Source organism: Bombina bombina, chromosome 8, assembly GCF_027579735.1.
Source record: "Bombina bombina isolate aBomBom1 chromosome 8, aBomBom1.pri, whole genome shotgun sequence".
NCBI lineage: Eukaryota > Metazoa > Chordata > Amphibia > Anura > Bombinatoridae > Bombina > Bombina bombina.
The window spans coordinates 41,378,665-41,405,943 of NC_069506.1; the positions used below are offsets into that span (position 1 = coordinate 41,378,665).

At 36.4% G+C, this 27,279-nt stretch overlaps 1 protein-coding gene across 2 annotated transcripts in view; it reads left to right on the forward strand.

Annotated features, from left to right (window-relative positions):
• MEGF6 (multiple EGF like domains 6) overlaps window positions 1-27,279 on the forward strand; it is a 681,655-nt gene that overhangs the window by 613,481 nt on the left and 40,895 nt on the right. For both annotated transcript variants that reach the window (XM_053690339.1, XM_053690340.1), the window contains 5 exons: window positions 1,023-1,151; window positions 6,539-6,667; window positions 9,723-9,851; window positions 20,990-21,118; window positions 26,328-26,456. In XM_053690339.1, the coding sequence (XP_053546314.1) occupies window positions 1,023-1,151; window positions 6,539-6,667; window positions 9,723-9,851; window positions 20,990-21,118; window positions 26,328-26,456 (645 nt within the window). The remainder of the gene's footprint in view (window positions 1-1,022; window positions 1,152-6,538; window positions 6,668-9,722; window positions 9,852-20,989; window positions 21,119-26,327; window positions 26,457-27,279) is intronic.

Below are 27,279 nucleotides of genomic sequence, written 5' to 3' on the forward strand. Positions count from 1 at the left end.
CTTTATCTTTATTTTTCAAGATTTTAGTAAGAAAACTGATATTAATGTAGTAAATTATGCACCTTTTTTATGTTAAGCTTGTGATAGAAGCTTGTTCTTATCTAATAGCATAACTGTGTCGTGAATACTTATGTATCAGTTAGAACTTAAATACCTTGCAAGTTTAAACATTATGCAGCTTTTACTTAATTTTCATCTTTTCATGCTTTAATATATTTTAATGTGTGTGTGTGTATATATATATATATATATATATATATATACACACACACACATAAACACAAAAATGGACTGCACCCTCCAATTAGCCTGGGTACACATCCCATGACCTGCACTCAAAGACAGCTGCACAGCTTTCAGTGACTCAGACAGTTAACCCCAGACAAGCCTGGGTGCAATGCCCATATTGAAATATTATTTACTCAACAAATAGAAAGTCTGTCACTATATTGCAAGTATGAAGCTAGATTACAAGCAAAATGGAAGAGTTAGTTACAGCATTGGCCAAATGGTTATCGGCCCAGGACCACATCAAGGTCTCTTCTTCCCTGGCTCCCTAACCTACAGCCACACAATGGATGTCTTTAACCAAATCACCCTTTAAACTTTCGTGATTCAGATAGAGCATGCAATTTTAAGAAACGTTCTAATTATTTACTCCTATTATCTATTTTCTTCGTTCTCTTGGTATCTTTATTTGAAAATAAGCTTACAAGCCGGCCCATTTTTTGTTCAGCACCTGGGTAGCGCTTGCTGATTGGTGGCTACATTTAGACACCAATCAGAAAGTGCTACCCAGGTACTGAAACAAAAATGGGCCGGTTCCTATGCTTACATGCTTGCTTTTTTAAATAAAGATACCAAGAGAACGAAGAAAAATTGATAATAGGAGTAAATTAGAAAGTTGCGTAACATTGCATGCTCTATCTGAGTCATGGAAGTTTAATTTTGACTAGACTATTCCTTTTATGGTCTTTTAATGTTTCTAAATATCAATCTTTATGTGTATCAAAATTGTGTAGGATGCCAGGATAATAGATATGGAACTAATTGCAAGGAGACCTGTAACTGCTTTAACGGAGCTGTTTGTAACCATGTGAGTGGAAAATGCATTTGTCCCCCTGGTTGGATGGGGACCAACTGTCAGCAAGGTAAGTAGGATAAATTATTTATTTATTGCTTGATTTAACATTCCCTGCATAGCTTGATACATTTGTAAAACTTGCTGCTTATAGAAGACATGATATTGGACTAAAACTTATTTTCTTCTGTACAGAACTTTTATGAATTTAAAAAACAAACAAACAACAGTATAAAATACAATATGAGCCAAAATACACATTGGTCCAATAAGCACTTATCTTTTATTGTATAGTTGCTATTTCAGTGCTACGTATTCTTTGCTATTGTTGGAATAATGTTCACATTGTAATGCTTTTAGACATGAAAAAAACAGCAAATTTAAATATTATTTTTAAGTTATAATTTGTTTGCCATAAATATATTACTTAAAGGGACATAAAACTCAAATTTTTTCTTTCATGATTCAGATAGACAATACAATTTTAAACAACTTTCTAATTTACTTCTATTATCTAATCTGTTTCATTTTCTTGGTATCATTTGTTGAAGGAGCAGCATCGCACTACTGGTTTCTAACTGAACACATGGGTGAGCCAATCACAATCAATAAATATATGCAGCCACCAATCAACAGCTAGAACCTAGGTTCTCTGCTGCTCCTGAGCTTGTCTAGATAAACCTTTCAGCAAAGGATAATAAGAGAAGGAAGCAAATTAAATAACAGAAGTAAACTGGAAAGTTGTTTAAAATTGTATTCTCTATCTGAATCATGAAAGAAAAAATTTGGGTTTCATGTCCCTTTAAAGGGAGACAAAGGCATAGATTACGAGTGGAAGGCAAATATGCGCTCAATATTTTTTTACCATCATGCACCCAGTTGCACATGTATAATAGGTTGCTAGTAAAACTTTTGCGCTCTTGCCGTCGCATCCTCACACATAAAATAAAAGACCTCGCAAAGTTGCGAACACAGGATCCCCTATAAACTTTAATGGAGCCTCATTTAAAAAAAAACAGCCTCCAGCTTGCGCAAACATGAGCGCAGGATTGCAATGAGGTATATGTATGTATTTCTATACATATGTATATCTGTATGTGTATATATGTTTGTAAATACATATATACACATATAAATACATATATACACATATATACACATATAAATACATATATACACATATAAATACATATATACACATATAAATACATATAAATACATATATAAACATATAAATACATATATACACATATAAATACATATATATACATATAAATACATATATAAACATATAAATATATATATACATACATATATACACACATATAAATACATATAAATACATATATACACATATAAATACATATATAAACATATAAATACATTGTTTAGATTGTTTAGAAATACATGCATATATATTTACAGTATACACATACATATACTGTATTTATACATTTGTTTCTATGGATCCCTATGTAAAATCAATCTTGGTCCATTTTTTTTCTAACACCAAGCATCTCATATCTTTGAGCCCTTTTAACTATTTATTGCAATTTTTTTAAAATATTTTTTAGACAGTGTTATGATGAGTGTAACTGTACTATATATGTCTTTTGTGACACTTTTTTGACCCACATAACAGTAAAAGGGATATGAAACCCCAACATTTTCTTTCATGATTAAAGTAGAACATAACAATTTAAAACAACTTTCCAATTTACTTCTGTTTTATAATTTGCTTTATTATCTTGTTATCCTTTGCTGAAGGAACAGCATTGCACTATTGTCAGCTAGATGAACACACCTAGTTATCCAATCACAAGAGACAAATGTGTGCAGGCACCAATCAGCAGCAGCACCCACTAGTGTAAGATATGTGCATATTATTTTTCAACAAGGGATACCAAGAGAACGAACCACATTTAAAAATAGAAGTGAATTTAAAAGTGTTTTAAAATAAAATGCTCTAGCTGAAACATGCAGATTTAATTTTGACTTTCCTATCCCTTTAACCAGAGCTCTGAAGTCGCTGGAATCATTCTAGCGTAATTGTGATTGCGCTCACACGTTCACATTTACTTTCAACAAGCTGAATTTAACTTGATCGCAAACGGCTACAAAACCTCCGATATTGCTCGCTCGCAAACGATAGCACTCCACTCGTAATCTAGCCCAAAATCAGTTTTTATTAAAAACCATAATGTGCAATATAAATGTGCTGCTATAACAACCAGATTCCTGAAACTATAATGTGCCCCAATGTAAGAATTTAACCCTCTATTTCTTTTCATACCTACGCTGGGCTAGCTGCTATGTGTGGTATAACCAATCAGAACCTACGCTTACTGCTTGCTCTGTATCCCATGAGACTTGTCACTGTATTCAATAGGACTGAGCAGGCAACAGGAGTGCGCAATGCTACTTACAATGGGAGTTGGTTGTACAGGAGATGAGCGGCCAGAGGAAAGTTAAGAAAACGGATAACACAGCTTAAAACTTACAGCAGGGCACCTTGGAACTTTAAGGTTGAGGTTTTTTATGGTAGCACATGTATATTATTGCAGATTATCCCTTTAATGAAAAGCCACATTAGTGACAGTGTTTCTTTGCATCTAAAACAAAACATTTTGGTTAAATATAAATAAATGTTTCTGTGATGAAAAAATAACATTTAGAGCCACAATGCACTGCTAGGAGCAAGCTGGTGATTGATGGATACACACATTTATCTATTGTCATTGGCTAACCAGATGTGTTCATCCAACTCCCAGTAATGTATTGCTGCTCTTAAACTGATTTTAGCTATGTGTTTAACCCATTTAAACACATTACAGCATCAGACATTATTAACTGTAATTCCTACCAGTTGTAACTGGTGAGTTTTTTTAGGTTGGTTATGCTGAAGACTCCATGTATTATGACCCCTTTTATTTTATATTATGAAAGGTGTTTCTTCTACCTCTGACACATCCTAACACATTTGGTAATATAAATATCATATTTACAACAGATATCACTTCACAATAAAATACATTAGCAGTTATTCACCATAAACTTACAGAGTAATCTCGCTGCTGTTCAACTCTCTCTCTTTCTCTCTCTTTCTGCTGTTCAACACTCTCTTACCCTTTCCAACTCTCTCTTTCTGCTGTTCAATCCTCTCTCATGCTCTCCAACTCTCTCTTTCTGCTGTTCAACCCTCTCTCATGCTTTCCAACTCTCTTTCTCTGCTGTTTAATCCTCTCTTATGCTTTCAAACTCTCTCTTTCTGCTGTTCAACCCTCTCTTACCCTTTCCAACTCTCTCTTTCTGCTGGTCAATCCTCTCTCATACTTTCCAACTCTCTCTTTCTGCTGTTCAACCCTCTCTCATGCTCTCCAACTCTCTCTTTCTGCTGTTCAACCCTCTCTCATGCTCTCCAACTCTCTCTTTCTGCTGTTCAACCCTCTCTCATGCTCTCCAACTCTCTCTCTTTCTCTGCTGTTTAATCCTCTCTTATGCTTTCCAACTCTCTCTTTCTGCTGTTCAACCCTTTCTCATGCTTTCCAACTCTCTCTCTCTTTCTGCTGTTCAACCCTCTCTTACCCTTTCCAACTCTCTCTCTCTCTCTCTTTCTGCTGTTCAACCCTTTCTCATGCTTTCCAACTCTCTCTCTCTTTCTGCTGTTCAACCCTCTCTTACCCTTTCCAACTCTCTCTCTCTTTCTGCTGTTCAACCCTCTCTCATGCTTTCCAACTCTCTCTCTCTCTCTCTTTCTGCTGTTCAACCCTCTCTCATGCTTTCCAACTCTCTCTTTCTGCTGTTCAACCCTCTCTCATGCTTTCCAACTCCCTCTTTCTGCTGTTCAATCCTCTCTTATGCTTTCCAACTCCCTCTTTCTGCTGTTCAACCCTCTCTCATGCTCTCCAACTCTCTCTCTCTTTCTCTGCTGTTTAATCCTCTCTTATGCTTTCCAACTCTCTCTTTCTGCTGTTCAACCCTCTCTTATGCTTTCCAACTCTCTCTCTCTTTCTGCTGTTCAACCCTTTCTCATGCTTTCCAACTCTCTCTCTCTTTCTGCTGTTCAACCCTCTCTCATGCTTTCCAACTCTCTCTCTCTTTCTGCTGTTCAACCCTCTCTCATGCTTTCCAACTCTCTCTCTCTTTCTGCTGTTCAACCCTCTCTTATGCTTTCCAACTCTCTCTCTCTTTCTGCTGTTCAACCCTCTCTTATGCTTTCCAACTTTCTCTCTTTCTGCTGTTCAACCCTCTCTTATGCTTTCCAACTCTCTCTCTCTCTTTCTGCTGTTCAACCCTCTCTTATGCTTTCCAATGCTCTCTCTTTCTGCTGTTCAACTCTCTCTCATGCTTTCCAACTCATCCTCTTTTTCTGCTGTTCAACCTTATCTCATGGTTTCCAACTCTTTCTCTCTTTCTGCTGTTCAACCCTCTCTCATGCTTACCAGCTCTCTCTCTCTCTCTCTCTCTCTCTCTCTCTCTCTCTCTCTCTCTCTTTCTGCTGTTCAACCTTCCCTTATGCTTTTCAACTCTCTTTCTTTCTGCTGGTCAACCCTCTCTTATGCTTTCCAACTCTCTCTCTCTCTCTCTTTCTGCTGTTCAACCCTCTCTCATGCTTTCCAACTCTCTCTCTGCTGTTCAACCCTCTCTCATGCTTTCCAACTCTCTCTCTCCACTGTTCAACCCTCTCTTATGCTTTCCAACTCTCTCTCTCTCTGCTGTACAACCCTCTCTCATGCTTTCCAGCTCTCTCTCTCCACTGTTCAACCCTCTCTCATGCTTTCCAACTCTCTCTCTTTCTGCTGTTCAAACCTCTTTCATGCTTTACAACTCTCTCTCTCTCTCTGCTGTTCAGTCCTCTCTCATGCTTTCCAACTCTCTCTCTCTGCTGTTCAACCCTCTCTCATGCTTTCCAACTCTCTCTCTCTCTCTGCTGTTCAACCCTCTCTCATGCTTTCCAACTCTCTCTCTCTCTCTGCTGTTCAACCCTCTCTCGTGCTTTCCAACTCTCTCTCTCTCTCTCTCTCTCTCTCTCTCTCTCTCTCTCTCTCTCTCTCTCTCTCTCTTTCTGCTGTTCAACCCTCTTTCACACTTTTCAAATCTCTCTCTAATGTTCAACTGATGTTCAATTGCTGTCTCTCTGCAGATCAAATCTGTCTCTGGTGCTCAACTCTTTGCTCACAAGCCACCTGCTCCCATTACCAATAAGACACCACCAAAAAAGATGCACATACTTCTCCAGCCTCGTTTTACACGTGTCCAACACTGCAGCATGCTGGGAATTGTAGTTCCTCAGCTGCAGAGCTGCTAATGGCTGCAGATATTGCATGCCGTAGTGATGCAATGGACATAAAAATAATAGTGCAAGCATTGTTGATTTGCTGTGATACTGTCAAGGCTTGTCTACTTTTTTCTTTTTTGTCATTTTTCAGTGTTCTTACATACTATTATTCTTTATAGCTTGCCCCGATGGATTCTATGGGGTGAATTGCCTTCAACAATGCTTCTGTAGAAATGGAGGAGCCTGTGACCCTAGAACAGGTCACTGCAAGTGTCAGAAAGGCTGGACAGGATTGGCCTGCGAGCTTGGTGGGTGTTCTGAACTATTTTATTCATTTTACTGACATTTTAGTGTAATAAAATACTTCAATGTATTAAAGGGATATTAAAAAACTAATATTGCAACGTAAAATAGTTTAAATGTGTGTAGTAAAACAACTTTATACAGTGATTATTTATATTGTCACTTTTCTTGAAATATAAAATTGTGACCTTCCAATTCCCCTGAGATTTTATATAGTATCAGGCACTGCTATGTTGTAACTTAGTTATCCTAGTTTTAACAGCCTAGTTTTCTTATTTCATATCCCCTGCTGAGGCCAGTGAGCAATAATTATAAATAAGTAAATATTTTACAGGGTTTTACAATGCTATATTCCACACTGCCATTGTTTGCACAGTTAAAGTGACATGAAACTGAAAAAAAAGAAAATGTTATGGCTTTAAAAAGAACTTTCAAAACAATAAGTTTTCACAATTGCATACCTTTTTAATTTTTGACCCTCAAGTCATTTAGAAAAAACTAATTATTTTCAAAACCCACCCGTAGGATTCATTATATGAGTTCTATCAGGGGGGTCTACCCAGATAGGAATATGGCGCTGATATCCCGTGGTGCACATGCGCCATTCTTACAGCTTAGCGAGGTAGCCGCTTACATCACAACACTAGTTTCTCTGAGCACTACTCCATCAAGTCATCACCTTCAAAGATGAGCATTGTGCATGCAAAATATTGATAAATGTGCATGGCAACAATCTGCTTATATATTTATGTGCATAAATAGCAACATTCATTGGACATTTTATTTATCACTTAACTTAATGTTTCTAGTATGAGCACTAACGGCACTCCTTGCCTATGCATTAAAAGTATAGGACACACTAAAAAATGTTGGCCATGTTAAGATTCTCTGGTAAACCTTTTTTACCATCCACTTTTAATACCAGATTGTGCTCTATTCCTTCCTTGGACAAGATCACGCTAACGTTAACGCATCCTGCGCTCCACATGTAATCTAGACCATTATGTGATACAAATATTATTTATTTTTTTCAGCACACATGGCAAGTGTACATAACCTCAGATAATATTCTTCATACAGGAGGATCCGCAATATCTTTTAGTTAGGCAGAGACATCTTCATCTTAAAAATGTTGTCTAAATAATTCAGTCCAAGTTTAAGTCTAAATCAGCTATTTATTTTGCTTCTAGCCACAGCTTAAAAACTGGTGCAACAACTACAACTGCTAACAACAGCTGTCTTAGACAATACAGTTACTCAAAACTAACAGTTACTCAAAACTGAAGTTAACCCCTCCAGTACTGTTGGATTTGCACCCTGTACCTATAATAGGCACAGGGTGACTTAACATAATGCCTGAATCCATAATCCGTAGGGAGGTTGACAGAGGGGTCTGTCACATGGCCCCCTCCTTATGGGACACTCCGGCAGACCTGACTTGACCCTTTGGCGGGTCAACTTGGGGGTGACCGGACAAGGAGGTGGTAGGAATGTCAGTTTGCTGGGACAATCCATCTGCATTCCTGTTATGAGAGAGAATTCCTGTCCGTATAAATAAGGGTTCAACTTCTTCAGTGCCCAGACCAGGGCTAAACATTCCTTCAAGTTTTTGTTTTCAGAGACTCTTCTTTCCAGTTGGAGACAAATCTCATCGGCTTCTTTATGAGTTTTTTGTACCTGCTCTTTATAGGTATCCACAAGTCCTTCATACTGCCGTAAGGTGCCCTTGAGTTGCTGCACCTCACTATGAGCCAGCATCAGCTTCTCCTCCAGTCTCTTTGGGGGCGTGGGTTTGAATCCCACCGCTGCCACCAATTGTAGCGGAGAGGCAGTAGGATCCGCAATATCTTTTAGTTAGGCAGAGACATCTTCATCTTAAAAATGTTGTCTAAATAATTCAGTCCAAGTTTAAGTCTAAATCAGCTATTTATTTTGCTTCTAGCCACAGCTTAAAAATTGGTGCAACAACTACAATTGCTAACAACAGCTGTCTTAGACAATACAGTTACTCAAAACTAACAGCTACTCAAAACTGAAGTTAACCCCTCCAGTACTGTTGGATTTGCACCCTGTACCTATAATAGGCACAGGGTGACTTAACATAATGCCTGAATCCATAATCCGTAGGGAGGTTGACAGACCCCTCCTCTCCGCTACAATACTCTAAGTATGATATCATTTTGACTGAAGCCTTGGGGTATAACTTAATTGTAGTAAAGTTCTGAGAGTATTTATCTTCTATGTGTGTAGAACTGTTGTCATAATTCAAAATATAATTCCCAATAAATAGCTTGGTTTTGTGAAAAAGGGGGGTGCAATGGCACTTCACTGTCTGTGGGAATGTCTTATAAATAAATATATTAATATAAATGTTATAGGGCTTGATAAGTGCATATGTAATACAGTTCCAAAAAAATGCACTTAATAGTACATCTGTTTCCCTATTATATCACATTGCACATTCTTTTTAAAAATAGCTTAATTTACTAAGTAGCAGGTAGATAACATTCCCAGCTAGGGAACCTGTACACCCATGTTTGACACTGCCAGCATTCATTAATGCTCAAGCAAATGCTTGTGCATCCCCACCCCTGCTTTCGGGCACCCAATTGCAAAAGAGGGGTTGTGGGTGTGTTAAACCATTTGGCAGGTGTGTCTGGTGTTGAAAATCGTGTCTGCGAGGTCCATGGGCATGGCTAAGCGAAATTCTGCAAAGAAGGTCAGCAGAACTAGAAATCAGAATTAGGAGCTGTCCCTCTCAAATAGGAACAGTTGGGAGGTCTTTATATTGGTCCCTTATGGACCACAGCAAAAGTGATAAGATAAACAATAGTCGAGAGCTTTTGCAAGGGGGTGCAATCATTTTTAAAGAAATATTTTTGTATGATGATAATTTGCAGTGCAGTGCTTAACTGTTGATATATAATATGTTACTATGTGTATATAAAAATTACCACTGTACCTTTCAGTGTAAACAAATATTAAACAAGAAATAACTAAATAAATTAATACATTTAATTCAGTTGGTTTTATAGTCACATGACCCTCATATCATTTCAGAGTGCTCCCATGGTAGCTATGGCGATGGTTGTCTGCAGAAGTGCAGTTGTCAGAATGGAGGAGCATGTGACCGCGAGACAGGACGCTGTATGTGCCATGCGGGGTGGATTGGTGCATTATGTCAGTCTGGTAAGTACTAAAATCTAAAAACTTAATGCGTTTTTATGTACATAGCAAAACACCAAAGAAAAAACACACTCAAGGCCTATTAAATCTGTATCAGAAAAATCCTTTAAAATATGTTACATATTAAATACCAGTTTTTCCTCTTGGTTTAGTAAGATTAGATTACAATCCCTATGCATAGCAATAACTTTAATTTTATTTTTAGATGTCACTAATTTTCTGTTGCTATAAAATTAAGTACTGAAATTCAATTATAGGCTGAGTTGGTCTATAGCTTTCCCATGACATCACTTACATTAATACAAAGAAATAATGAAGTTTATTTTTGAAAAATCTGATTAGGTTTTTATTCAACACAAACATAAAATGATTTGTAGGAACGAACATACTCAAAAAAAAAAAAAAGGTAAGAAATTAAGTTAACCGAAATACACCTATTATAATTGGACTTTATTAATTGCATCACATATGACATCACAAATTACACCTTTTAAGGGGAGAGTAAAATCAAAATGTCATGATTTAAATAAAGCATGATTATTTTAGGAACATATCCATTTTACTTCTTTTATCAAATGTGCATTCAATGTCAGCAGAAATTGCAAGCATGTTTGCATCAATGTTAAATATACAGTATATATATATATATATATATATATATATATATATATATATATATATATATATATATATATATATATATATATATATATATATATATATATATATATATATATATATATATATATATATATATATATATATATGGACTGTTGTAGCACCCTGGTGGTTGTATGCTGTCAGAACTGATACATATACACTGGATACCAAGATAATAAAGCGAATTTGATAATAAAACTAAACTGGAAATTAAAATGAAATGTTCTATCTGAATCATAATAGTTTAATTTTGACTGTCTCTTTTAAAATCCTACCACTGATGATAGTAAATGTGATATTCCCAGTAACATTGCTAATAGTATAACAAATTCTGGATACAATTATTTTTTATCATACGTCATTTTGCATTTTTTATTGTCATCTATAGCTCAAACTTTTGGCATCTATAGCTCAAACTTTTGGCATCTATAGATCAAACTATGCTAAGTGACAAAAAGTTGATGTTATTTGAGAAATACGGAATGGCATTGTAATGTTGGATTTATATGAATATATATATACAGTATAAATATATATATATATATATATATATATATATATATATATATATATATATATATATATATATATATATATATATATATATATATATAGGGAAGTACTGCTATGGTTATGCTTAGCTGAAGACTCTAAGCTAGATGAGATAGGACAGTGCTCATCAGACAGTATTTTTATGTTATAGTAACAAGATATTAGGTAAAGTAGTACTAATGGTAAGTATCTATGCCACCTGTTAGGGGGGTAATATAGCACTAAGGAGACTCATAGAAAAATTAGTTACAAAGTCTGTAACAAAAACGAGTGCTTTACCCTTACAATTGTATAGGAGAAATTCACACTGAATAATACAGGGACAATTGTTTAACCATTCATACTTTATCTTATTGGTTTAACTATTTAATCATACACGTTTAAAAACACTTAAAACTCTCAATATATCAATATATAGCATAGGTGTGTGAATAATTCCTCTGAGAATCATGTATCTAAATGTGAAACATTGTAATTGGTTTGTATAATATCAAGCAGTCGGATGCAAACAATAGCTTTTGTAGCCCTCTATTAATAAATTCAGAACTAACGCTGTAACAAGAGGACCTGTTAATATGTGGGGTGTCAGATTGCGAAATTAAAGCTATCTAGCTAATACTCTATCTGTAATTATAAAGTCCTTGCTTACACAGTTAACTTTAGCACAGCTGTTCAGTGTAATAGATTCTATAGCGGGGGCTAGATTAACGTTTAACTGACTTGTTTCACTATCATAGCATAACGTCTGATCTCAGAATATATTACAGATTTACAATCTATTGGCAAAATTGATTGCACTTAACAATTACCATGAAGAGTAAGCTGCTAAAAAATGAGAGTATGTACTGTCTGAAGCCAGGCCCCTGTATCTAGATGTGAAAAATTGTAATTGGATTGTATAATATCAAGCAGTCAGATACAAACAATATCTTTTGTAGCCGGCTATTAATAAATTCAGAAATAACATTGTAACAAGAGGATCTGTTAATATGTGGGGTGTCAGATTACAAGATTAAAGCTATCTAGCTAATACTCTATCTGTAATTATAAAGTCCTTGCTTGAACAGTTAACTTTAGCACAGCTGTTCAGTGTAATAGATTCTGTCTGCTTAAGCCCCTTCTATAGCGGGGGGCTAGATTAACGTTTAACTGACTTGTTTCACTATCATGCATAGCATAAGATCTGATCTCAGAATATAACACACATTTACAAGCTACTGGCAAAAATTATTGCAATCAACAATTATCATGGAGAGTAAGCTGTTAAAAAACAAGAGTATGTACTCTCTGAAGCCAGACCCCGACACGTGTTTCGCTCACGCTTCCTCTGAGCTTTCAACAAAGAATACCATGAGAAAAAAGCAAATTTTATGATAAAAGTAAATTGGGAAGCATGCATGTCCTATCTGAATCATGAAAGTTTAATTTTGACTAAACTGTCCTTATAAGTAAAATCACTCCTATGTTTAGAACTGAGTAAGAAATTCAGTTGTGTCTTCGAATGTAAAATTTGAATTCTCAATGTGCAATTTTATAGAAGAAATTATTCAATATATGATAAAGTTATCAGTATTTTGTTTAAAAAGGTAACTTGACACTGTTTAAAGGGGCAATACAATAAGTGCTTCTATTAAAAATAACTTTTAAACAGTAATGTGTTGTCCCAATCTGGACCTCATAAAATATTTGTCTTATCCACCTCTACCTCCTAAACAATGTCCTATAAAACTCTGTGAACTGACTTCGTTCAAGAAAACAGTGAGATTTTGTTTATTTAATAATCATTCACATATCTCTAAATATCCATTGCATCTCCCAATTAATCTCATGTGATGACATGATGCACGTACTGTTAGCCATCTTAGTCTTGGATAGAGCTACTAGAACTATGAAGTTTCCAATACATTTGGCACGCGCAATAAGCACTCGTCTAATTTTCCAGATAAACTGGCAGCTGTAGTAAGATGTTGTTGAAGTCAAAAATAGGTTTGTCTACTGTGACTGATTTGACCTCCGGCTACAGACAGGAGCCTTAGATTCTTTTTCTGAATGGCCAGAAAAGCTAACTCACACTAGGACAACTCATGCAATACACTTTAGGATGAATATATTGTCTAAGTATTCCAGTTTACCAACATAAATATCTATATCTTTTTGTATAAATGAGTTACAAATAGTAGCTAGAAGTTGGGTCCAGGCAAGAACCTTTCTTCTGTCTTATAAACACTTTCACCCCATATATACTGTAGTCTATTTAGAGAGGTACTGTTTTAAGTTTCACCTTCTCTCTCTCTCTGCAGGAAAATTCCTCTTTGTCAAAAGCACATTCTAGGAAAAAAGAGATTGCGCTCAGGGTTGTGAACAGGCTCTTATAAGTTTTGATTATTCCTCAGTTGAGTGTTTGCCTCTATCTTCTTGTGTATTATGACCTTTGGGTATTAAGCTCCCTAAGGATAATGGCAAGAAACCAGGCATGGACCATTGCATATAGTACCTAAAGGGATGTGGCTGCATCTCACTGATGAAGCCCACAGAAGGCCGAAACATATGCCTGGTGTTGCTATGTCTGCTGTTCAGATTGGGGTTTGCTTGGTACTTTGGATTTGAGCTCATATAGAGCAGGAACGTTCTTTTCTATGAAATGTACATTGTGAGGACAAAGAGACTGCTATGGGGTGGTAACTATCCATATGGCAAGTTATTATGCTTTGGTTCATTCAACGGTTAAACGCCTCACTCTTTTTGTGTAGGAATTGCTTTTGGTCTTTCTAGGAAGTGTGGGACAAGCGCATATTTTACACAATAGTAAGCCGTCTTTAACTTAATCGTGTATCCATGCTCACTCGTCAGAACATAAAAATGCTTAGTATGTAAAATGAATGTAGTTGCTGATTAATCATTAATTGTCTACTTTAAAAATGTAAAACTTAAACGGACATGAAACACATTTTATTTATGATTCAGATCAAGCATGTGATTTTAAACAACGTTCCATTTTACTTATATTATCAATTTAGCTTCATTATTTTGGTATCCTTTGTTAAAGCAGCAACTATGCGCTACTGGGAGCAGCTGAATATATCTGGTGAACCAATGACAAGAGTCAATTGTGTGCAACCACCAATCAGCAGCCAGCTCCCAGTAATGCACTGATGGTCCTGAGCTTACCTAGAATTGCTTTTCATTTAAGGATACCAAGAGCATGAAGCAAATTAGATAATAGAAGCAAAATGGAAAGGTGTTTAAAATCACATCCTCTGTCTTATTCATGAAAGAAAAATTTGAGGTTTCATATCCCTTTTACACAGCCACACTGGCTTTGCACGTTTGCACTTAAAGGGACATTAAACACTACGAGATGATAATATAAAATGCTAAATTGTATATATAAAAAAAACTCTGCAATATACTTTCATTATTTATTTTTTCCCTTTTCCTGTAATTCCATTCTGAAAGTGTGAGCTTTTCAATTCCTATTAGAAATAGAAGTGCAGAACACTGTTATATTCCTCACAGCCATTGGCTGCACACTCTAGTGACCTATTTATAACTGTCCCTAATTGGCCACAGCAGAGAAGGTAACCTAAGTTACAACATGGCAGCTCCCATTGTTTTATAGACACTAAAACTTTACAATTATTTTGTCACTATTTACACAACTAATGAAACTGTAAAAAAATACATCTACATGTTATTATCAGATTAATCTTTCTTTGAATGTATCATTCTATCTAGCATCTATTTGGTGCTTAATATCCCTTTAATATAAACTACATTTTTATCAGCTGTATTGGTTTTATACATGCAGTGTAAGACATATAAATACATTCACATCGGGACAACTTTTCTGCAAAAATTTCCAAAGTCAGCAGAAAGAACATATCTTTATTAGTTGGGCGACAGCACTGTATTTTCAGACACAGTATGGAGACTTTTTAGGACATGCTGGTTACACTAATCTTTTTTTGTCAGAAATCTGTATTGTTTCCTTTGGCATAACCAAGCTTTTTTCCTTGTTTGTGTCTCAGCTGGGATATTTGGCTGCTACGGTTATCTTAATAATTTCTCTTGACATTTAGCGCCCTCCTTGCCAGAGAAGCAAACAAGCTGTTGGCATTGTAAGACTCAATTTACAACTTAATCTAAGCTCACTAGTGAGTTTGTATAACCCCTTTGTTTATTTAAATGCAGCTACCGAATAGCATTGCTCCCTTTTTATTTATTTCATTTGTATTAGGATTTTTACTGTTTTTAAATATTACTTTTATTAACAAACTCACAATGGGGAAATTAAGCACATTACTTTTATTTTTACATTCAAATTTTTATTGAAATTAATTATTTTGAAACAGGACAGAATAAAACTATGTTTACTTTCCTAAACCTGGGCTCCGCAAAAGTTGGTGATTGGTGGGCAAAGAGAAACCTGGCATACAAGCCTCATTTTTTAAATGATTTTTAGTAATTATTAAAAATAAAATCTGAATATCATAGATGTTGTATCTCATCATAACTACTTTAAAGTATCAGAAGACTGGAGTGTTTTGGAAGGTCTGACCACAGAGAGATCACTTTTAAAGGGACACCCTATGTATCCCTTTACACTTTCATGATTCAGATAAAGCATACAATCAAATTTGCTTTGTTCTCTCTGTATCTTTTATTGAAGAGTAAAACTAGGTAGGCTAATAAGAGCTCAGGGAGGTGCACGTGTCTTTAGTACTCTATGGCAGCAGTTTTTTACAACATAATTTGTAGCTTTGTTATACAGTGATGCAAAACACGGCTGCCATAGAGTACTAAAAACACGTGCACACTCCTGAGCACTTATGAGCCTACATAGTTTTACTCTTCAATCAAAGATACCAAGAACACAAAGCAAATTTGACAACAGAAGTAAATTGGAAAGTTATTTAAAATTGCATGCTCTATCTGAATCATGAAAGTTTAATTTTGACTTTACTGTCCCTTTAAGAAAAGTAAGTTAAAATAAAAAATGTATGATTTAAATACGGACTATAATTTTAAAAAAAATCCAGCTTACTTCTGTTCTCAAAAATATTATAAAATTGTTAAAAAGATTGTTGTCATAGAGTGCTCAAGACACGTGGACAAAAAAAAAAAAAAAGGGAAATAAACCACCCGCCCCCCATCTAGAAATGATGCCCAGTCCACAGGTAGTCTACCAGTTTGCATCCACTCTAGCCTTCTTGAGGATAGATACAAACTGTTGTCGTATCACCATGAGGAAAGTTTTTATTGGGCCCAGCCACTTGTCAATATATTTCTCCATCTTCCCCTCTGAATTATAATCGACATAATACTGTTCTGTAATTATTGTATTGGCAATCATCGCTTTAAAAGTTTGGAACGATAGTGAATCACCGGCCTTCCAATTCAACAGGATTAGGTTACGTCCAATCAAGATTATGGTATTGATTGTCTTATATTGCTTATTTCTTTTATGGTTACACAGAAAAAATATATCTTGTGATTTTATCGAATATGCCTGTTCTAAACTTTTGGAAAGCCAGAAACTCACCTTGTCCCAGAATTGTCTAACTTTTGGGCATCCCCAAAAACAATGTAGCAAGTCTGCATTGGCATTACTACATTTTATACAAACATTTATGTCCCCTTGATACCACCTATTAGGTTGTGCAGGCGTTATATAAACCCTATTTAAGAGCTTGCAGTGTGATTCCCTCCATGAAACTATAACAGTTGCTTTTTGAGCCAGTTTAAAACTATCCTCAATCTCTTCCATCGTAACCGATGGAAAGTCGGTTTTCCACTTCTTCAGAAGATTGTTTAATTGATTCTGATCTGCCTGGTTAAGTAAGATTTTATACAGAAAAGAAATTGAGTGGTTACCTTGTTTATATATATTAATAGCTGAGTTAATAGCTCCCAGACTCCAATCCCAGTTATTATCCTCCCTAAGTTTCCCATAGTAATGCCTCAGTTGTAGATAGGCAAAAAAGCTGTGCTTATGTAGCGCAAACTCATTTTGTAACTCTGTAAATGATTTAACTACATCTAAGTAGTGATGTCGCGAATTGTTCGCCGGCAAATAGTTCCCGGCGAACATAGCATGTTCGCGTTTGCTTTGGCGGGCGAACATATGCAATGTTCGATCCGCCCCCTATTGATCATCATTGAGTAAACTTTGACCCTGTACCTCACAGTCAGAAGACACATTACAGCCAATCAGCAGCAGACCCTCCCTCCCAGACCCTCCCACCTCCTGGACAGCATCCATTTTAGATTCATTTGGAAGCTGCATTCTTAGTGAGAGGAGGGACAGTGTAGCTGCTGCTGATTTAGTAGGGAAATCGATAGATAGGCTAAAGTATTCAGTGTCCACTACAGTCCTGAAGGACTCATCTGATCTCTACTGTAAGGACAGCACCCCAAAAAGCCCTTTTTAGGGCTAGAACATCAGTCTGCTTTTTTTTTTTCCCTGTTTAATCTAATTGCAGTTGCCTGCATGCCAGCGTGTGTGTCAGGCTCACAGCGTATACTGTGCCCACTTGCCCAGTGCCACCACTCATATCTGGTGTAACAGTAGTGTACATTTAAAAATAAAAAACTTTTTTGACTGTGAAATAATAGCAGACAGCTGCCAGTACCCAAGATGGCCGCCAATAAGGCAGATGGGGAGGGTTAGAGAGCTGTTTTGGGGGGGATCAGGGAGGTTGGTGGCTAAGGGGGGATGCTACACCACAGCATATGTAAATATGCTTAAAAAATTAACATTTTTTTAAAAACCTTTTATTTTAGTACTGGCAGACTTTCTGCCAGTACTTAAGATGCCGGGGACAATTGTGGGGTGGGGGAGGGAAGGGAGCTGTTTGGGAGGGATCAGGGGGTCTGATGTGTCAGGTGGGAGGCTTATCTCTACACTAAAGCTAAAATTAACCATGCAAGCTCCCTACAAACTACCTAATTAACCCCTTCACTGCTAGCCATAATACACGTGTGATGCTCAGCAGCATTTAGCGGCCTTCTAATTACCAGAAAGCAATGCCAAAGTCTTATATGTCTGCTATTTCTGAACAAAGGGGATCCCAGAGAAGCATTTACAACCATTTGTGCCATAATTGCACAAGCTGGTTGTAAATAATTTCAGTGAGAAACCTAAAATTGCGAGAAAAAAAAAATTAAAATTTGATCGCATTTGGCGGTGAAATGGTGGCATGAAATATACCAAAATGGGCCTAGATCAATACTTTGGGTTGTCTACTACACTACACTTAAGCTAAAATTAACTCTACAAGCTCCCTACATGCTCCCTAATTAACCCCTTCACTGCTGGGCATAAAACACGTGTGGTGCGCAGTGGCATTTAGCAGCCTTCTAATTACCAAAAAGCAACGCCAAAGCCATATAAGTCTGCTATTTCTGAACAAAGGGGATCCCAGAGAAGCATTTACAACCATGTATGCCATAATTGCATAAGTTGTTTGTAAATAATTTCTGTGAGAAACCTAAAGTTTGTGAAAAAGTGAACAATTTATTTTTATTTGATCGCATTTGGCGGTGAAATGGTGGCATGAAATATACCAAAATGGGCCTAGATCAATACTTTGGGTTGTCTACTACACTACACTAAAGCTAAAATTAACTCTACAAGCTGCCTACATGCTCCGTAATTAACCCCTTCACTGCTGGGCATAAAACACGTGTAGTGCGCAGTGGCATTTAGCAGCCTTCTAATTACCAAAAAGCAACGCCAAAGCCATATAAGTCTGCTACAATGGCATGTCTGGCACACAGTGTTGGGGCAAGGGTCCATCTGACCACTGATACCTGGTCTGCAAAGCATGGTCAGGGCAGGTATATCACCTACACTGCGCACTGTGAAGCGGGCATAACCCTTACACTACCTGATCCATACAACATCATACCTGATGTTTTAAAGCATGTTATTCCAAACAATTTAGGAAAGTTAGGTGATTTATGCCCTTTATGGATTCTCTGCATCAACTATGTAAGTTTCCATGAGAGTTTTGCCATGGATCCCCCTCCGGCATGCCACAGTCCAGGTGTTAGTCCCCTTGAAACAACTTTTCCATCACTATTGTGGCCAGAAAGAATCCCTGTGGGTTTTAAAATTCACCTGCCTATTGAAGTCTATGGCGGTTCGCCCGGTTCGCCGGTTCACAGACTTTTGTGGAAGTTCGAGTTCTCTGTTTGCGAACCCAAATTTTTAGGTTCGCGATATCACTACATCTAAGGTGTCTTCCCTCTTTGTTTTTGTTTGCTGCTTTTTGTTTGTGTTTGTTTTGTTCTGTGTCTGTTTTGTGTTTGTTTTGTTCTGTGTCTGTTTTGTGTTTGTTTTGTTCTGTGTCTGTTTTGTGTTTGTTTTTGTGTGGTTCTGTCTGGTTGTGAAGGAAAAAAAAAAACCACCCAACAGCATAAGATTACATGAAATAGACTGATTGTTTATCATTTTTGATAGTTTAGGGTCTAAGAGGATGTTTTAATTGCTGATATTCTCTCCTTGTATAAAGGTCCTTTGGATAGATTAACAGACTTAGCAGAGTGTAGAGGATAGTGTAGCTAGGGACTTTGCCTTTTATATATATATATATATATATATATATATATATATATATTATATATATATATATATATATATATATATATATATATATATATATATATATATATATATATATATATATATATATATAGGGATAAATTAACAAAGTATGGGAAAAGTAGAATTGCTTGCATTTATCTAATTATTCTGCCTCCTTTATGTATTGTTTTCTTTTTAAAATAACTTGTGTCTTAGGATGGAGATTTTGATAATTGCAAAAGGAGAGTAATGTTTATGATGTCCAACACACCCTGCAAAGTGAAATGAAAGTGTGAAACTAACGTAACCTATGTTTATTATCTGTCCCTTTCTTCTTGTTTTATTGTTATGCTGTTGGTTTATAAATAAAAATTAAAAAAAAGACACATGGACACTCCTAAGCCTCTATCTCAATATGCTCTCACATAAACTGGAGACTTTTTATATAAATTGTACACTAAGGTGTAGTTTACATTGCTGTTGTAAACTGTATAAACGGTTGGGAACATAAGACCTATCCAAAGACTTGAATGGAGATACCTGTTACAACTAGTTTCCACAGTTAAAGGGACACTAAAGACAAATTGTTTTCTTTCATGATTCAGATAGAGCATAAAATTTTAAGTAACTTTCTAACTTACTCCTATTATCAATTTTTCTTCGTTCTCTTGCTATCTTTATTTAAAAGCAGGAATGTGATGCATAGGAGCCGGCCCATTTCATTTTTGGTTGAAAACCTGAGCTATGCTTGTTTATTGGTTGTTAAATGTAAGTCTCCAATAAGCAAGCGCTATCCATGGTGCTGAACCTAAAATGGGCTGGCTGCTAAGATTTACATTCCTGCTTTTAAACTAAAGATAGCAAGAGAACGAAGAAAAATGAATAGGAGTAAATTAGAAAGTTGCTTAAAATGTAATGCTTTATCGAAAGAAAAAATTTGGGTTCAGTGTCCCTTTAAATGGAAACTAAGCCTCAGCATTGCTGCTCCTTTAATAATGATAATGAGGCAAGATTGATGATGGAAATAAACTTTAAATAAACATTTTGGTTAAAATTGCAGGCGCTATCTGAATTATAAAAAAAGAAACATGTTGGGTTTTATGTTCCTTTAGCATAAATAATTTGGAGAAGCAGAAAATTGGAATGATCTTGAAAACATTGACTATAAAGTGAATATTTATAAAAATTAAAAATAAAATAATAAATGTTGTTGTTTTACACTTTGATCTAACAGCAAATAAACAAAAACTAGTGATAAAATCAGCTCCCATCCAGTCTATAACCAGAGAGCTCATACACAGGTAACTTGCTTTGCTAAAACCTTTTGTGTCTTATACATTAGCTTGTCCACCTGGAACGTTTGGAGTGCAGTGCGCTGAGAAGTGTGATTGCCGGCATGGAGCTTCCTGTAACCATATAACCGGTATATGTGAATGTCCCATCGGATGGAGAGGAAAACACTGTGATAAACGTAAGTTAGTTTTATAATTGAAGTATTGTATAAATAAATGGGGGGCACTTCTCTGAGGTTGTGGGCGGGTCTGTGATGTGAGTGGCGGAGCTGGGTGTGTGACATGATGGTTGTGTCATGGGCAGAGTTGGGACATTGAAGCATAGGAGACTGATGGGGGAAGGTAACAGTTAGGGGGGCACATGCCCCCCAGGGATAGGCAAGGTGTTTGTACACGGACACTGGTGTCTGTGACTGGCTCTTGCAGTGTCCACCGGCCATTTTGAATTGGGGAGGGAGGAGTAGGACAGATAAATGCAGGTCCTGACTCCTCCTTTATGCCGCTCAGTTGCGGTAAAGTAACTCTGATTGAGACTGAGAGGGAAGATTCAAGAAACAAGCTGGCACTGTGTCCCTGGAGCTTTATATGCAAAGATAAAGCACTTTAACAGGCACCTGAGGTTTATTATTAAGTACTACATATTTTCCCTTTCCTATTATTTAATTAAAAAGGAAAGATATATACTAAGGTTGTGATTCACAACCTTAGTATATCTTTTCTTTCTGATTGAATAATAGGAAAGAGAAAATATGTAGTGTGAAAAAAGTTAGTGGCTTGGCAAGAGACTGCTAGCGATATTGGATGATATTGAATAAATACAGCCTTAGTGAAATACTGGATGTGTATCTGTATAATAACACCTAGTATTATACAAATACACAGTAGTGACACTGGCACATGGGTATAGCTGGAGGAGGGCTGGAAATAGGATCAGTGGTATCTGCATCTGTATAATAAAACCCAGCACTACATAATGATGTTTTTAATTTGAAATCTACCTTGGTGTCCTTCACTAAGGTTTGTACTTTGGAAAATGTCTGCCACAGCCTTGGTTCATGCCTATAAATGATGCCCCCTGGGGACACCACTGGGTATAAAAAAACATTTAAGGAGTTCATGCTTTACAGCTTACTTGGATTTGTTTCAAGTATATTTATAAAGTTATAATCTCAAGAGAAAAAGGTTACTTGCTCAGTATCCCCAAACATGTAAGAAAATGGGGGGCTTTAGCACCTTACGTTTTCCAAAACAAGTAAGCCCACCTGCCATCATTAAAGGGATGTAAAATAATTTCTGTTGTGTTGCTATAGAATCAGCCAAGTCTTGACATTTGTGAAACAAGTTAACAACCTTGTTATTGTTTTAGTCCAGAGACAAGACTAGTTACTGTCATAATGCTAGAATAAAGTCAATTTTTTGTGGTTGTTCTCTAATAAAGCCAATTAGGGACATATATGTAGCAGAGTTATCCTTGAGCCATCAGTGTGCATTTCAAGTTCATAGAATTAGAAATTGCTCTATTTTTAGGAGTAAATTTATTGAAAAGCATTAAACGAAATAATGAAAATATATTGCAAAGTTTCATTACGCATAAGTAAACATTTTACATGAAAACCTCAAGTTGTTTACTGTCTCTTTAAGCCAAACCCCATAGGCACGCAATACTCTAATGCATTTCAGTATTTAATCCATTTAAAATCAGTGGTACTCTGTGCCTATACCACTGGTTGTCATTGTAACTTATGCAGAACATCTCTAATGAGAACAGAACATTGAGACCTCACCCAAGTAACCCTTTCAGGGATATAGAAGGATCTGTTCTGGGTCCTCTACTCTTCTCCATCTATACTTCTTCGCTGGGTAAACTTATCAACAGTTACGGCTTCAAATATCACCTCTATGCTGATGACACCCAGATCTACCTCTCCACCCCTGCTCTCTCTCCCTCTGTCCTCTCTCATGTCAGCAACTGCTTATCTGGTATTTCTTCATGGATGGCCTCTCACCACCTAAAGATTAACATGTCCAAGGCTGAGATCCTTCTTATGCCCCCCTCAAGCTCTACGCCGACTTCTGACTTCTCTATCCCAGTTGACGGCATCACCATTTCCCCATCGCCCCAAGTCCGCTGCCTCAGAGTCACACTCAACTCAAACCTATCCTTCATCCCATATATCCAATCGCTTTCTACATCCTGCTGCAATCATCTACGCAATATTTCCAAAATTCGCCCTTTTTTGAGCGCTGACACCACAAAGCAAATAATCCACTCCCTTGTTATCTCCCGACTTGACTACTGCAATAACCTACTCGCTGGCCTTCCTCTTTCCCGCCTCTCCCTCCTTCAATCCATCCTAAATGCCTCTGCCAGGCTGATCCACCTTTCCGGTCGATCTGTATCTGCTGCACCTCTCTGTGAGTCCCTTCATTGGCTCCCCATTCACAGCAGAATTAAATTCAAAATTCTCACCCTTACATACAAAACTCTCACCAATGCCGCTCCCCTCTACCTATCCTCTCTAATACACAAGTATACTCCAGCCCGTCCACTAAGATCCAACAATGACCTGCTCCTTGCTTCTGCGACTATCACCTCCTCTCATGCTAGACTGCAGGAGTTCTGTTGTGCAGCACCTACCCTCTGGAACACTCTCCCTCGTGCTGTCAGGCTTTGCCCTAATCATTCTTCTTTTAAATGCTCCCTGAAGACTTTTCTGTTCAAAGAAGCCTACCACCCAACTCAATAATAAATTAATTTCACTTACCTAACATTTCCCTCATCTAACTCTGTATTAACATCTTTCTCACTCTTGCAGTCCTCACCTCTTGTTTCTCAACCTCCTACCCTCCTAGATTGTAAATTCCCACAGGAATAGGGCCCTCAATCCCTCCTGTATGTGTTTGTAAATTTTGTCCTGTCTCTTACAAACCTTGTATTGTTTTATTTAAATGAAATGTATCCATGGACAGCGCTGCGGAATATGTTGGCGATTAATAAATAAAGTATAATAAATAATAATAATAAATATAGAAGTGGGAGACTGCTTAGTAAATAGATTATTTCTCAAAGCAGAATGACTTTCATGTAGATATGTCTCAGGTCTCTGAGTTTAATGACAGTGTTGACAATGACATATATGCATGTCCATAAAAATGTGTGCACTTCTCTGTACTCGGTTCTTCCTCACCTACCAGGGCTTGTTTGTTATATGCCCCACCCACAGCTCTCAGAGCCAGTCAGAGAGGCTGTAACAATCTAAGAATCTCAATGACAAAATAAACAAACTAACTTGGTCCCTAAAGAGTTAAAAAGTTTCAAATGAGCAGCGCTAATCTACACACTGGACATTTCCCCCAATATCTGTCAGTTTGTTAAAGATCAGATCCAGAAAGACGCACTAACAAAATCTCCTTTAATTAACGGGACATGAAATTAACAAAAAAATCTTTTTTTTTCTCATGTTATTTTTTTCTTGAAGGAAAAGATAGGTAGGTAGTGTGCACATGCCTGAAGCGCTACATGCAGGAAATAGTGCTGCCATCTAGTGCTCTTGCTAAAGAATAACATGGTTGCAAAACTGCTGTCATATAGTCCTGCAGACACGTGCACACTCCGGAACTTACCTGTCTGCTTTTCAACAAAGGATAACAAGAAAACAAAGAAAAAATACTAATAGAAGTAAATTGGAAAGATGTTTAAAATCACATGTTCTATCTGAATCATAAAAAGAAACATTTGGGGTTTTATGTCCCTTTATGATAACAGAGTACTTGATTTAACACATACAGCAGCTATGGGAAGAAGTAACAATGAAGGGCCATATCGTGGCTCCTGGTTTAAAGATTCCAATAGAGCAGCCTTAAAGAAACAGTAAACACTTTGAGAGTTTGATATAAAATGTTTAGTTATTTGCAATGAAACAACTTTGCTTTGATTGTTTATTTTGTCCCCCTTTCATGTAATTCAGCTCTGAAAACTGAGACATTTTCTAATTTCCAGAACATGAAATGCATCCTGCTGACTTCTAAATGCTGACCATGCTACATAGTATCCCTAATTCGCTTTAACTGATAACAACTCCAAAACAATTAATACTAACATAAACTAACAGTGACTAGTCTTGCTGTCTGCAGACTAAGGCCCAGGCTGACTTCTCCAAATAAGGCAAATAGTGTGTGGAGTCTGTGAAAAACAATTGCAGTAAAAAAAGATGGTAATTTGTTTTAAAAAACGTTTACACTTGGCTGATATGTGGGGTAACCATATTACCGCTTTTAAAAGGGACACATGTGAAAAATACATATGTCAGGGCTGTTTTCAGTGCTGTTTAAATAAATATTTTGCATAAGAACGCTGACATATGTATTTTTCATATCTGTCCCCTTTTAAAGCAACTATATGGTCACCCTACTGATATGACATTCTATAGCTGCACAATAGAAATTGTATTTACAAAGTGTTTATTATATCTTGAAGCTCTACAGAAAATAGAGGGTACATTGCTGAATTTACACATTTTATAATACCATTTTATAGCCCAAATTACAAGTAGAGCTCAAAAATATTTGCTCTGTTATATACTGTATGTGTATGCATGTGTACATATGTATGTGCACCCACACATATATACATACACCTAGGAATACACACACACACACACATATATATATATATATATATATATATATATATATATATATATATATATATACATACACACACCTAGGAATACACACACACATATACATATATATATATATATATATATATACATACATACATACATAGTTACATACATACATACACATACACATATATGCATACACCTAGAAATCCGCACACACACACACACATATATATATATATATATATACACACACACACACACCTGTGAGCCCTTTCCAGTCGAACGCCTTGCTATATAACATATAGAAATACTTATACAAATATATTTATTCAAATGTTTCTAATTTAAATAATGCTTTTAAAAAGAGCATTAGAAATACTTCTACATATATATTGATTACAATTTTTTATAATTCACATATTGCATTATTCACTTTGAATTATGCAATATTTGAATTAGAAACATTTGAATTGAATATTTACATTTAAATATAGCATTAGAAATACTATTACATTAAATGAATGTTAGAATGTTGTACAAACATTCAAAATTCAAAAATGGCAAATAAATGTGTTAAATTTAGTACATTTTTTTAATGTTGCAATATATTTGCCTATCCTTACTATTCATAGCACGGGCCGCAATATATAGCTCTCCACTTGTAATCTGGGTCTATGTTTATACACTTGTCTGCATTGAATGTCTCTTTGTAGCATTATTAGTATTAAATGGCTCTGAATTATCTTCTGCTGTTCCGCAGCATGTCTTCCTGGCTCCTACGGTGACCACTGTTCACAGCTTTGTAGCTGTCCACACGGCTCTGCTTGCAATCATATAACTGGGGAATGTGGATGCCCACCAGGATTCACAGGAAACGGATGTGACAAAAGTAAGTAGATGGTATTTCAATGGGAAGCAGAAACAAATCCCCTAAACCACAGGCACATTTTTTAGATTGGATCTAAGCAATACAGTTTGATCTTCTGAAGATATATTGAAGAACATGCATTTTCTATTGAAATTTAAAGAGGCAGCATGTTATCATCTAGTATAATCTTCTTCCCATGTGCACTCAATTATCACTAATGACTCTGCCTTTTGCTTTTGTGATGGCCCCCACAGACCACAGTTATGCAAAGGACCAGACAGTAGTCTATAAGACGAAAGTTCAACATTAGTCAACATCAATACAAGAGATGGGGCATATTAATATAGACCTTAGGACACGGATCGCAACTTAAATCAATTACATTTCCTTTATGTCCTGTATAGAAGAGAACAATGATGGTTGTAGAAGCCCTTGATGACCTGGTGTATTGAAGTCTAGAAGCTGTCTTTATTCATATTGTGAATATTGAGAGTGTCAAGGCCCCTATGTGTGCTGCACCTTTGTGCAATTTGATAGGTCCCTGTTGTATTTGACACTTTAATGAACTAATAAAGGGATCTTCAAAAATGATTTAGAGATTTCAACCTTCCTTTTTTTCCCTAAACATCTATGCTCACCAACTGTATTCAAAAGAAAAATTACATGTGAATTAGCTTGTGATTGAATTTATTAAGGCTGGTTATGCTAATAATTAAAATACCAACATTAGAGTGTTTTCCTTCTGCCCTCGGCACTAGGAAATATGCTGCCCCTTAAATCCTATTCCTAACCCCCAACAATTATTATTCAGAGAAGCATGGAGAGGTCATGCAACTCCACTAGA